The following is a 13,791-nucleotide window of genomic DNA, read 5'->3' on the forward strand; positions in this document are numbered from 1 at the left end:
ATTATATATGATATGATCGATATGATGTATGAGATACATCAAGTGGAGGATTAATGTAAATGAGATTTACATTAAAGACCATGAAATAGAAAAATAACTATGGTTAATATATGTTTCATGAGATGAAATATTAAAACTATAAGTTATAAATATAGTAAGTTGGTTATCATATATATTTATAATAATATTAATTATTGGATAATTATATATTTTTCTCTAATTACCAATTGAGTGGGAGGTTATTGATGGTTTCATGGTAACCGTAAGATAAAAGAAAAAATGTTTTCCTAAATTTAGGAGTGGTTGCGAGAATTAAGCATTCTCGGAAAGATCTCACGCAAATGTTGTCGAGTGGATTAGATTCACTAAACGATACTAAAGAGAGACTATACGATCGTGGAGTGATATTACATGACAGTTCCCTCAGCTGGCCGATAGCTAAACGATCGCAAATCTTCTTCTAAATGATTGGGCATTGCTATACGATAGACCTTGTCATCTCCCACTTGCTCAATCGTTTACACGATTGTTATTCCTCCGGTCTCTTCCTTTAATCAAGTCCACTAGAGCCCACACTTCTGGATTCTCACACTGAGAATACCAAGGTAGCCATTGTGGTGGTGTCGTACTCAACTCGACATAGTTCGAGGTATTTGGAGGTCATTCGTTGTGTTCATGATCTTGGAGATCATTGTGTTCGTGGTCGTTGTGATCGTGCTGTGTTGCGGTCGAAGTGTTCGAGTATTCATGATTGTTGTCTTGCTGTTTGAATGAGCGTTTGTGATCAAGAGAGATTGAAGATGAGTCTTCAAAGGTATGTGTAATTTATCCTTTGATCTATTTTCTAAAGCATTATGTAATTTTGTTTTGTGTATAGCCTGTATGTTTTCGTTTCTTCATTGTAATTGTGTATGTTCAAATACAATTGAATTTTGGAACGATCATTCCCCTGCTCATGGAAATCCTCATGTCACTTCCCTTACCACTCATATGATTCAAGAAACCACATGTCTTTTGTGAAGCATGATTCACATCTATTCTTCATTCAATTCAACACAGTTAGTTTCTTCTAGTGTTAGGCATCATACTGAAAATGACCAAGCTTATGACATTTGTAACATTCAATTGTTGCCTTCTTGAAAGGTTTCCGTCCTCAACGTTTGCCTCTATATCCTCTTCGTCCTCATCCTCGACCTCGACCTTCATTTTCATTTTGATCATCAATCGTCACTTTAAGAGCTTGCTCCTCAACTTTGTTTATGCAAAACTTTTGCTCATGTACAAATCATTTGAAAGTGTATCAATATTTTTAGATTTTTCAATTGAGATTACCACATAGTTGAATTTATCAGTTAAAGTTCTAAGAATTTTTTCAACAACCACGATGTCATTTACTTGTTCTCCATTGGTCTTCATTTTGTTTGCAATACTCATAACACGAGCAAAATATTTTGTGATAGTTTCACTTGATTTCATTTCTAGGATCTCAAAATCACGTTTGAATGCTTGGAGAATTGAGTGTTTAACCTTTGCATTTCCTTCATATTTTTTCTTCATGGAATCCTATATTTATTTTGCTGTGTGTTACTCCAAAATTTGCTCCAGAGTGGTTGTATCTATAGCTTGGAATAGATAATTCTTAGCTTTGAGATCCTTCAACATCAAATCTTCGTATTCCTTTTATTGCACCTTGACAATATCTCTCCCTTTCCTGGTTCTTTGTAACCATTTTCAATTAAGTGTCGATACCCTTCGAATTTCAGTAGGTTTTCCATAAGCATGCTCCAATGGTCATAGTGACCATCGAAAATTGGAATAGCTGGTTGCATAAAATGCTTATCCTCACCCATCTTCACTATAAATCACTAAAAAAAAACTGTAATTTTTAATCTTTGACTGTAATGGGGGCTTTTATTGAAGAGTAAAATGAGGCTTATATAGCCAATACAAAAGAATCAACAAGCAAAACAGAAAAATAAATCTAAATAACTAAGTTGCTAATCCAAAGGGATTTTATTGTAACAGGATGAAAACAATTTAATAACAAAATAACTTAACAATGCGTACAAAGAACAATGATACTTAACTACAAATAAATTAAACAATAAAAAACAACTTTTAAGTTGTTTTAAGATTAAAAATTGCATAAAAGGACCAAGTTTAATGCAAAATCGACAAAATGCCAACATGAATATTACAAAATTTCCCCTCAAAATCGGTTTATTATTTATTACTACTCGAACCAAATGTCTGTCCTCAAAAAAATTTAGCAGATGGCTCATTTGCCGCCCGAATCACAGTCTAACAAAATCTTGTCCGCAATCATCATCGACTTCTTTAGCAAACAAATTCAAGAAGAAAAATTATGAACAGTTTCAATTCTACTTCGAATTCTGTCTTCTCCTTCTTGTCGCTTCGTGTTCGTCGCCATCCCTTGCTCTCGCTATCTCTTACTGTAGTTTATTGTAAATTTTCTGTATATATGACCATGAAGTTCTGGTGTTTTGACTGCGAGAGCCAAGTTTTCTTGTATTTTTTAACTTTTGATCCAATTTGTCACTGTTTTGCTCTTGATCTAGGCGGCTGGAGTCTGGAGCAGAAATGAAGAGGTGCAGAAATGGCGAACTGTGGGATTTTGAGCACGAGATTCTTGGCGGAGATGATATTATACTTGGAATCGATGGCGGTACCACTTCTACCGTTTGCGTTTGTATTGCTCTCTCTGATCGTCGAGTTGTTTCTCCTTCAATGTCTTGTCCTATGCTCGCTCGTGTTGTTGGTGGCTGCTCAAATCATAATAGTGTTGGCGGTACTTTACTATCTTTGTCATTTCTCTCTGTTATAGGCTTATGGCTATGTTTTCCGCTTTTGCAGCGTCAATTTGGACCATGAGTTGACTTTACTTCTTTAAAATACTATCACTTATATGATTCTCGTCCCAAATAACACAAACAAGTAAACATTCAAGACGATTGAAGATTTCATTACAATCCCTGATCGGGTTTTGTTAGTTATCTGGGCATTTCCTTTCCGCCAATTTTTTTCCCTTATAGACGATTCATTGCAAGAGTTTGGAATTTTTCCCATCAAATTCCAGATTTTATTACCTTCTTTAATTGTTTGTCTGCACCTTCATTGTATTGTATTTCCATGTTCTTTTGTTGCATGTAGTTTATAGTGGGTACAAATAACGATTCCTTCATGGAAGTATCAAATTTAGGTGTTTGGTGTCCGTGTTGGGTTCTGTTGTAAGCATGCCTGATTCCTTTATCATGAATTTGAATGGTAACAATATGATAACCCGCACTCATCTCTAGAAACTGCTGCGAGGGAAACACTGGAGCAAGTTATGGCGGAGGCACTTTCAAAGTCTGGTTCAATTCGATCTTCAGTTCGAGCTGTCTGCCTAGCTATTTCTGGGGTCAACCATCCAACGGATGAACAAAGAATTTTGGATTGGCTCAGGTATTCTTACTTCTAGTAAATCCGTAATTTAAAATTCATTTTGCTTTCCGTTTGTCGTTGGTTTGCCTGTCTATTTATACCTCAACAGTAGAAGAGTGAGTGAGTATTGCTCTCAGTAGCCCCTCCGATGGGAGTAGATAATATGTTGGAATAGACTAAAAATGCACATGAGCTCTACAAGACTTGATATCACGAACTGCAATTGATGTCTTGCTTACTATGAAGCTAATTGACCTCCTGCCATAATGCTTCCTTGACGATGGTATCATGACTTGGACGCATGCACACCTGGAAAACGGCATAAGATGCTTGCTTAGAATTTACCTGGGTTGCTGAAGATTTTCTTTTACTAATTGGTGAAACCTTGGTTCAGAATAAATACAGTTTTCTCGTGATTTGTTTTGAGAGTTTTGAGGCACACAAGACTAGGGCTTGCAAATTCCTCTGTTTACTAAGATCGACAATTTGTTTGTACTAATTTATGATGAACAGGGATATCTTTCCCTGCCACGTAAACCTATATGTTCAAAATGATGCTGTGGCGGCTCTTGCAAGTGGCACTATGGGAAAGCTTCATGGATGTGTTTTAATTGCTGGAACTGGAACAATTGCTTATGGATTCACAGAAGATGGCCGAGATGCTCGAGCTGCTGGTGCTGGACCAATCTTAGGTGATTGGGGAAGGTGGATTTTCCATTTTATTCTCCAATACTGTCTCTCACATACACACAAATTGTTAAGAGTCTGGGTTTAGGTCGATGTAAACAAAACTTAGGCATAATGATTGAGTGTGATATAGGAGACCCTTCTGCATCTTCTAGATTTTCTGTTGAGCCTTTGGTACTAAGAGTCTGAGGAGTTTAAACATGCCCACATTGCCCTTATCCCTTACTCTAGCATCTGACTAAAGGTCGATACTGGGAACAATTTGTTTCTGGTGCTTAATTTTATTATTAATTTAATTCAATGTTTTCTTTTTTTATAAAGAAGAGTAGAGGTGGGATGAACAAACTCAATATATTTTAATTTTTAATTGTGAAACTTTTGCACCTACGTTTGATTGTTATTTCTAAACTAATGTTTATGTTCTTCCAGTGGATATGGGATAGCTGCACAGGCATTAACTGCAATAATTAGGGCTAATGATGGACGTGGTCCTCAGACAAAACTCACTTATAGCATTTTGAAGACACTTGATCTTTCTTCTCCAGATGAACTAATAGGGTATGCATTTAAAATACTAAGATTGCAGTTGTAGTATAAGTCTCCTGTTTATCTGGTCATTGTTTTACATGGTGAAAAACTGAATGGACCTTGTTACGATTCCACTTCTTGTGCAAATAAGCATGTTTTGTTTCCATATATACCCACTTGGAGGTGGGGACTTTGAATGAGATTTATTCAATAATGATGTTGTATATGTGATCCCCTGGAAGGATTATAATTCAGCAGGGAAACAAGTTTATATTTTTCATTGCAAAACCTTTTGCAAACGGTTCTTCCCTCATTTACACCCATTTAGTTAGTCATGCAAATGGAAAAGAAGAGAACTTGCTTCGAGAAAGTGGATTATATATTTTTCATTTTTATGGAGGTGCGATGTAAATTTTCAGTTGATCTTTCCTTGTATTATGTTTTCTTAATAAAATAAAATAAAAAAAATATTTTAGGCCGTTAGCTGTGATTTTTTTTTTCAGCTCTAACTACAGAGCTTTCTTGTTAGAAAATAAGTATACGAGGATCTGGTCAGTTCTTATGTCGTGAGTTATAGTACTGTAATATGATTTTGCAATAGCAACTAGCAAATATTTAACAATATTAATATCAGGTGGACATATGCGGATCCATCCTGGGCTCGAATTGCTTCTCTTGTTCCAGTTGTTGTAGCATGTGCTGAGGCAGGTGATGAGGTTGCTAACAACATCCTCCTCGATTCAGTTGAAGAGCTGGCTTTGAGTGTGAAAGCTGTAATTCAAAGACTCGGCCTAGCTGGTGAAGGTATGGAATCGTCGTCCATTATTTATTGAGATCTATTTTTCCTCTCATGCACTGCATTTATATATGTATTAACTTTTACGCTTTATTTTTGTCCATTTGATCCACTTATTATAATTTATATGCGTTATAATGTGACTGCTTGTATAGGAGGAAGTTACATTTCAATTCACTTATGATGGTGTTGTATTTTGTGATCAACAGGCAATCACCCCCTGTACTTTTCTACAAGTACTCCAGGCTTCTTCTTGTGAAATGTCTGTAAAATCTAAAATGCTCCTAACCTAAATTTTTTGTCTAATGATCGCTTGCAAGTTGCAACTGGCAAGTAAATATTTTCTCCACAGTGAGATTCAAAGTTTGGTGAAGCCCATTGTGTGAATTTCTTGATGATCATGCATTGCTCTAGATTGTCTTCCGTGCTCTACCAAAATTGTGAAATTCATCCTTCTACTATCTAGTGTTTTGAGAAGCGAGCTCCCAGAAAAGCCCTACTAGGCGTCTCGATTATAATGAAGCGCCTAGCACTAGTGGTGCATGCCTTATTGCCTAAACCACTTTTAATTTTTAATTTTTTTGGTTTTGTTATCTTATTATTTTTTTAGGGAATATCATTATCTTATTATTCTACATATGTATTTATTTTTCATATGTAAATTTTTTATTACACCTCACCATAAAAATAAATAAATAAAAAAGAAGAAGAAGAAGAAGAAGAAGAAGAAAAAAAGGCCGTTTGCCTTTCTTTTCCACTCACACTTAAAGCTCCAGAAGACTACGCTTAGGTGTGTCTTATACATTTAAAAACACCGTTAGTGCCAATTATTTTTGAGCTAGGGCAAACCTTCAGGTAGATTGTGGATGGGGTCTTGTTATTTTGGATCATTTGCCGAATGCTTAACAAATATTTACGGGAATTAGGTATTTCTCCTCAGTCTTTATGGGTCGAGAGTCTGTTTCATAACGTCTTCTGATTATATCTACCCATAGATGCAAGTCATGTAAAGTTTATTTCTCATTCAACATCTTGAATATGCTTCATCAAAATTCTGTAGTGGCAGGCATACTAATCAGCACTCTTTTTCCCCTTAAGATCTCTTCCTATTATTGCTTTCAATAATTTAATCTCTTGATTTGCGATCTTCTTCATCTGTTTGAGTTACAATCCCTTGTGCAGATGGACACGAAGCGTTTCCTCTTGTTATGGTTGGTGGTGTACTTGAAGCCAAAAGGAGGTGGGATATAGCAAAAGAAGTCATAAATTCTATATCCAAAGAATATCCTGGGGTTCTTCCTGTTTGGCCTAAGGTAAGCCCATTTTACACTCTTTTCTGTATCTTCTTGCAACTGTGGTTTTTGTTTCATATTACTTTTCCAGTTATGGTGAATTCATTTACCCATTAATAGTAGACTACTGGTACTAATAACAAATTAAGAAAATGAGAACAATCTTCTAGATACCCTAGTTTTCTTGAACTCACAATTGAAGAGGAGCAACTGATGCCTAAATTCAAGTTAAATTATGAACTACGGCAGATGGTATAGTTTTTCTTTTTTTCCTCGATATGAAAACAACCTTCATTCTCCAAAAATGAAAGAATACACGAACAAATAAAATACAAACCTACAAAAAAGGGAGCTCTCTCTACAAGAAGGGGACTCCAACTATGTGATGGCAGATGGTATAGTTATCCTTCATCAATTTACCTAGAATGAGAATCATAAAGCAAAAGCGATCCCTATTTTCCTACTGTTCAAAATCCTCATTTTTCGTTGCAGGTGGAGCCCGCGCTTGGTGCAGCGTTGCTGGCCTGGAATTTTTTGAGTAAGGATTATCAACAGGAAGGAATATAGAAGGTGTTCATTAGCTTGATGAGAAAAAACTGATGAACATGAACTGTACAGTTTCATTGTCAGACCAAACTTAATTAGCAATGTTGGAAAGATAAGGTAGAAACTTGAAGCAGTCTTGTGTTAGGAACCTAGGTAGTATGGGATGCCTTTGTCCCACATTGGTTAGAATGGGGATGACCGATGTGGTACTTAAGTGACTTGGCTCTCTCACCCCAATAGCTAACTTTTGGGATGTGGTTCTCCAAGGTGCTTAAGTACCTAATAATGGTATTAGAGTCGGTTGTCGATATTCCGGAGTGGAACCGGCGGAGGGTTTTGACCGGGTATGGTTGAGTGAAGTACCGTCGGAGTAACCGTTGAGACGTCAGCTTTTCGAGGATGGGGTATTGTTAGGAACCAAGGTAGTATGGGATGCCTTTGTCCCACATTGGTTAGAATGAGATGACCAATGTGGTACTTAAGAGGCTTGACTCTCCCACCCTAATAGTTAGCTTTTGGGATGTGGTTCTCCAAGGTGCTTAAGTACCTAACATCAAGTCGCAAGGTCTTTGTTGATTTTCATCATTGTTTTATCTCCTTCATGTTAAGGTAATATATTTTTTTGTTTAGAGTATGAAGCATGCATTGTGCTTTTATTGCCATGTAGTACTATTTATGTTATGGTCAGCTTTGTGGATTGCAGCAATCTAATTACATGTCTGTTGTAAACTTTATATGGAGGGAAAATCCAATTGAATGCAAGCCTTTTTGGATTTCATAAGTCAAAAACATTGTGATAAAAGTTGAAATGTTTATTTATAAACTGTACATTGTGAATTCACCCAATACGTGGAAATCCAATATTAATGGGAGAGAATAACGTTGCAGAATTTTGAATACACGACTTCCTGAACAAGTTCTTCCGATATCATGTTTTGATTGATCCAAAAGTTTAAGGTAGTAAATTTAATGTTATATCAACATTTCAATAAAATATATTTTTTTTAACATATGAAGGATGGAAGGATTGAACCTTTGAACTCGAAGTTGATAGTTCATATTTGATGTTAGTTAAATTATGCTCATTTTGACTCATGAAACGTACCCTATTTATGCATACCGGTGGGTTCTTTTCATAAATAAGAAAAATAATTGTTTAATATCGTTGGGCTTCACATCATTCTTAAAAAATGCTAATGTGACAATCAACTAAGTATTAAAAGGAATTTTTTTTGGTAGAACAATATTATTTTTTTTCCTTTTGCAAAGAAATAATAATAATAATATTGGATTTCTCCTTTGGTCTAACATTATATATTTCAAAAGTTACTTACAAAATAAGTTAATTAAGAAATGGTTAAAATATCATTTGGAATTTCATTTTAGTCTTTATATCTTAATTGTCAAATTTTACTCTAAACAATTTTCATACAGGAAAAAATGGCATGTGTATATTTTCACAATTTATAAAGAAAATGTTAATAGAGGGACTTTTCTTAGAAAAAAAACTACAACAAACTACTTGTAAAACTAATTTTAAGATTTATTGAAAGTAAATTAAATTAGAATATAATAAAATCAAAGGTACAAGAATTGAAATAGTATTTTAATCTTATAAAATTTATTCCACATCTAACTAGAATCATCTTCCAATATCGACCAACTAGCTAATTCAAGCATCACTAGTCCGTCTAATCGAACATTATGAAGTGGATAGGCACATCTATTGTTATTCAAAAATATTTTGAAAGATGATTTCATAAAATCTTGAGAATAATATATTTTTGGTCTTTAGGTTTCTGTCTAGTTTCTATTTTGTTCATAAGTTTTAAAATGTTACCGTTTTAGTTTTTTTTTATTTCAATTTAGTCCCTAGACTTCAAAATGTTACAATTTCACCATTGAAATTTGAGTTTTGTTTCAATTTGGTCTTTAACTTTCAAAATCCACAAATTTAACATCAATTTTTACTAAATACACACATTTCTATTTTAATGGTAATGTTTATGAGTTAATTTAAACGAATTATAATTAATTATGTTTTACTATATTTCATTACTAATAAAATTAAATTTAAAATTCTACTTTAAAATTATTTTAAATTAATTAATATATTGATAGACCTTAGCCTTAATCAATTCTATTTATCAACAGTAGAGGGAGAATTCGAGAGCCCCTTATATCTCCCTAAATCTCACAAGAGATATTAACAACCAAAATGATTCGGATGCCCCTTCCCACGGCCTCAACGGCCTTACATACACTCTCCCTTCCCCATGGGCCCTCCATAACTAACAATATTCCTATGGCCCACTTCCTATTTCATTGCTTAATTATTTCTATCCTTCTCATTATTTATCCTTTCTTTGGTACACTTCTATCGCTGATACACTTTTGTCACTTCATTTGAGGTCTATCATTACCTGCCCCCCAAAGAGCTACCTTGTCCTCAAGGTGGAAGTTAGGAAATTGTTCATTAATGATATCCAACAGCTCCCACGTTGCATCAATATGTTGAACCATTCTCCCAACGAATGAAAACCTCTAACTGTTGTACACTGGTTGGGGACATACGCAACCCCAATACTTCAGTCGATTGTATAACATAGCACAAATCAGTAGCCATAGAAGGTGGGATTGGCACCATTGGCAGATTACAACCCATGGCTTTGTACAACACTGAAACGTGAAAGACTGGGTGAATACCCAACTGTAGTGGTAAGGAAATTCGATAAGCCATTTTTTCAATTCGGTCGGTAACCTAAAACAACCCTACAAACCTGGGTACTAACTTGGAGTGACTGTGTTTGCCAACGATGACTGTCTGTAAGGCTTTAACTTAAGGTATACCCAATCATCTATATTGAATTCAACATCTCGTTAGTTCTCATTTCTCGCCTTGACCATATGTTGTTAGGGCCTTAAGCAATGAGGCCTTTAGTTTTAACAACATGGTACCACGATCTCTCAATTGCATATCAACCTCACTTACCATGCTAGTGCCATTCACATAACCCAACATTAGGGATGAGGATATCCATAAAATACTTCAAATGGGGTGACTTGGGCAGATGCATGGAAATAAGTGTTATAGCTAAATTCAGGCCATGGAAGATGGAACCCATTTTGCCCACTGTTTAGGAGTGCCCATTGTGAAACAGTGAAGATACGTTTTTATACCCTCCGTCTGCCCATCCGTCTGTGGGTGGTAGGCTATACAACGACACAATTGAATCCCTAACATATGGAATAGCTTTTCCCAAAACAAGCTGGTAAGATTTTGTCGCGGTCAAATACAATACTACGAGGATACCCATGTAAGTGAATGATTTCCTTTACAAATATCCCAATCATAGAATGAGCAGAAAAAGGATGCTTAAGAGCGATAAAATGGGCATATTTGGACAGATGATCAACAACAACTATAATGGTATCATACCCTTCAGGCTTGGGTAACCCTTCAATAAAATCCATAGAAATATCTGTTGGGGTTGATGCCCTAAAATCTCGTGTCCTGTAGTTTGTAAACATTTTGTACGAACGCTTGTGTTGTATAATATATGATATTTACTTCACATCTTGTATTTTTGCTTGGTTACTTGTTTTATTTGCTTTATCACAAACCAATAAAATCCCTGGTTATCTGAATGTGACTCAAACATGTATGTGGTGACATACAAGTGGATCTATGTCTTGAGTGATAACCAAAAATGGTCTATAGTATATGAATATAGGAGGGAAACCTTATCCTGGTAACACTACGGATGCGGCCCGCTTTGTGGAATGGTCACAAGTGTTGTGACTTGTCACAGATGGTCTGATCCTTATCATTCTTGTTGGGACATGCGAGCGGGGACGTCCTATACAAAGAGTTTGTATAAGACCTGACCACGAAGTGTTAATGTCTTGTTATATAACATCGTTCATGACAGAGGACTTCACTTCACTAGGATGACCATAGGTAACATGACCTCAATCCTGAGTGAGTTGGGAACTCCTACCATTGAGGGCGGTTATTTGATTTGTATGGGTGCGAGTGGCCAGGTCGCCGATTCAAACCTACCATTTTGGGGATTTCGTCTGATTTGGAGCTGGGAACTCAGCTACACAAGATGGAATTCACTCCTTCACCGAGGTTAAGGATAACTAGATAGATAACTTCCTTAAGGGTTGATTCCAGGGCTTGAACGATGTGGCCCACACATCTTCTCTTGGCCCGAGAGGTGTTCACACATAGTTGAACTATGTTGTATTGTTCATTAAAGGAATCAATGGTACTTAAGGAGTGAGATGTAACTACAGGGGCATAACGGTAATTTGGTCCAACTGTACTTACGAGCATCTGCGAAGGGTCATCGTACTCCTATGATTGGTTATATCCGATGGACATAGAAAATATCTGTGGTAAGAAGAGTTCAGCTGTTGGTCTTTAGTGAAATGCTTGACAGTTGACGGATGGTGGTTCTCATGGCTAAGAGTTTTAGTCAGCTATTCACGGACCATTTGGAGCATTCAAGCCACAGTCCATTACGTCCCTTGGGTAGCTTGGATAAAGTCGAAAACTAGTGTTTGGGTTAATTTGAAATGTTCAAATTGACAAGAGGAAGTTCGATTATATATGATATATTTGACTGGTTAATTATAGATGATATAATTGCTAAATGTATGAGATACATTATTTTGGAGGAAATTAGAATATAAATATGATTTATATCATGTAGAGGAGAAAATACTATAGTAGATATGTGATATCAAATTATAGGTTAAAAATATAATATGATTATATTTTATATTAATTAGTTGATTAATTATATGATAATTAATTCAAATTTCACGTTCGGACGTGGGTTAGTGGGGCAACGTCGGTTATTGTAACCGATGAATTAAAATGAAAATAGTTTTCATTTTGGTCAATCGCCCAAAGAATTCGAGAGAGTGCGTTGTTGAAAACAGAAAATGATTACTTAAAGAAAATCAAGAGCCTATACGATAGCACTCTCCGCCTAAACGATCGCACACTGTTTCCTATACGATCGGATAGCTTCTCTAAACGATCGTATAGTGTGTCGATTTTACTAAACGATCGTATACCTTTTTCTAAACAATCGTTCAGTAAATCCTACACGATCGTGTAGCTCCTCCTAAACGATAAGCATTTTCTGCTATACGATAGCGTCTTTTCCTTCCATTTGCTTATCGCCTACACGATTTGTGTTTTCTCCTTCCTCTACCAAATTCACCAAATACCACGCTTTGGGTTCTCACTCTGAGAATACCCGGGGCTTTTTAGTGGTGGTGTCGTCCCCACGACGTTCGTGTGCGTGGTTGTTCGTGCTGCTGTTGTTGATGCTGCTGCTGGGCATTAGTAGATCGCTTGGAGGGTTCCGCTGCGTTGAGTTCCAAAGTGTGAAGATTGTCTTCAACTGGTATGGCACTCAATCCCTTGTTATTTTGTTGTTCATAGCATGCCGATAATTAGTGTTGTTTGCATAACTGTATGTATTGAATGTATAATATGTATTTCGGTCAAAGTGAGATCGGAGCGATCCGAATACGCTCATGGAACTCTTCGATAAGAGATCCTTCAATATTTGCCCACACTTGATCCGGAATGGGTAAGACTTGTAGAAGGCAATGAACTTTGCCTGTAAGACTTGTACGGGAGACAATGTCAAATATTTTTCCTGTTGGCACATTTCGCATTATGCCATGAACTTTTGTACGTTCTGCTTCATCTCTCTCCAATAGACTTCCTTGGCCAATTGCTGATAGGTCTTAAGGGCCCTTGATGTCCCCCAATAGGGTTGTTATGGAATTCGCGTAACAATAGGGGAATTGTGGGAGATGTGGTCAGTAAGGCAATACGACCTTGGTAGCAGAGTCGTTCCCCCCAAAGACTATACCCCAAAGGAGCTTGTTGGCCATTCAACAGTGTTTGGCGGATAGCATGTAATTCACTGTCATTACATACGTGATTAACGAAGATAGAGGTATTTAACCCATTCACTATACTTAGTAGTCCAAGCTCGCATACCGTAGCCAAACGCAAGAGCACATCTGCAGTCGAATTCTCAATTCCCATATTATATTCAATACTGAAATCGTGTCCCAATAACTTAGCGATCCAACATTGATATTCCCTTACAATCACCTATTGTTCCAATAAGAATTTAAGACTTTTCTGATCCATGTGAACAATGAAGTTTCGTCCCAACAAGTATAGACGCCATTTTTGAATTGCAAACATGATAGCCATTAGTTCGCATTCGTAAACGATCTTAAAATGGTGAATAGGGGTAAAGCTTGGCTAAAATAGGCTAAATGTCTCTTATTTTGCATTAAAACAACACCAACACCCACTATTGAAGCATCTGTTTCCACGACAAACGATTCGTTAAAGTTAGGCACCCCAAAGCTGGTACGAACATCATAGCTGACTTAATTGTTGGAAGGCCATCTTAGTTTCGTCATTCCATATGAAGTTCCCCTTTTTTAATA

At 36.3% G+C, this 13,791-nt stretch overlaps 1 protein-coding gene across 3 annotated transcripts; it reads left to right on the forward strand.

Annotated features, from left to right (window-relative positions):
- Nucleotides 1-2,257: 2,257 nt before the first annotated feature.
- Nucleotides 2,258-8,004, forward strand: LOC120087254 (N-acetyl-D-glucosamine kinase-like). Of its 3 annotated transcripts, none has more exons than XM_039044190.1 (8): nt 2,258-2,419; nt 2,580-2,809; nt 3,318-3,465; nt 3,958-4,149; nt 4,561-4,689; nt 5,294-5,463; nt 6,638-6,768; nt 7,240-8,004. In XM_039044190.1, exons 2-8 carry the CDS (start codon nt 2,602-2,604, stop codon nt 7,312-7,314), a joined length of 1,053 nt encoding a protein of 350 aa, XP_038900118.1. In that variant the 5' UTR covers nt 2,258-2,419; nt 2,580-2,601; the 3' UTR covers nt 7,315-8,004. The 3 variants fall into 3 exon arrangements, with proteins under 3 accessions (XP_038900118.1, XP_038900120.1, XP_038900119.1); XM_039044191.1 differs by having other exon boundaries at nt 2,259-2,465; XM_039044192.1 differs by lacking the exons at nt 6,638-6,768; nt 7,240-8,004 and adding an exon at nt 5,665-6,629.
- The last annotated feature ends 5,787 nt before the right edge of the window (nt 8,005-13,791 follow it).

Source organism: Benincasa hispida, chromosome 9, assembly GCF_009727055.1.
Source record: "Benincasa hispida cultivar B227 chromosome 9, ASM972705v1, whole genome shotgun sequence".
Taxonomy (NCBI): domain Eukaryota; kingdom Viridiplantae; phylum Streptophyta; class Magnoliopsida; order Cucurbitales; family Cucurbitaceae; genus Benincasa; species Benincasa hispida.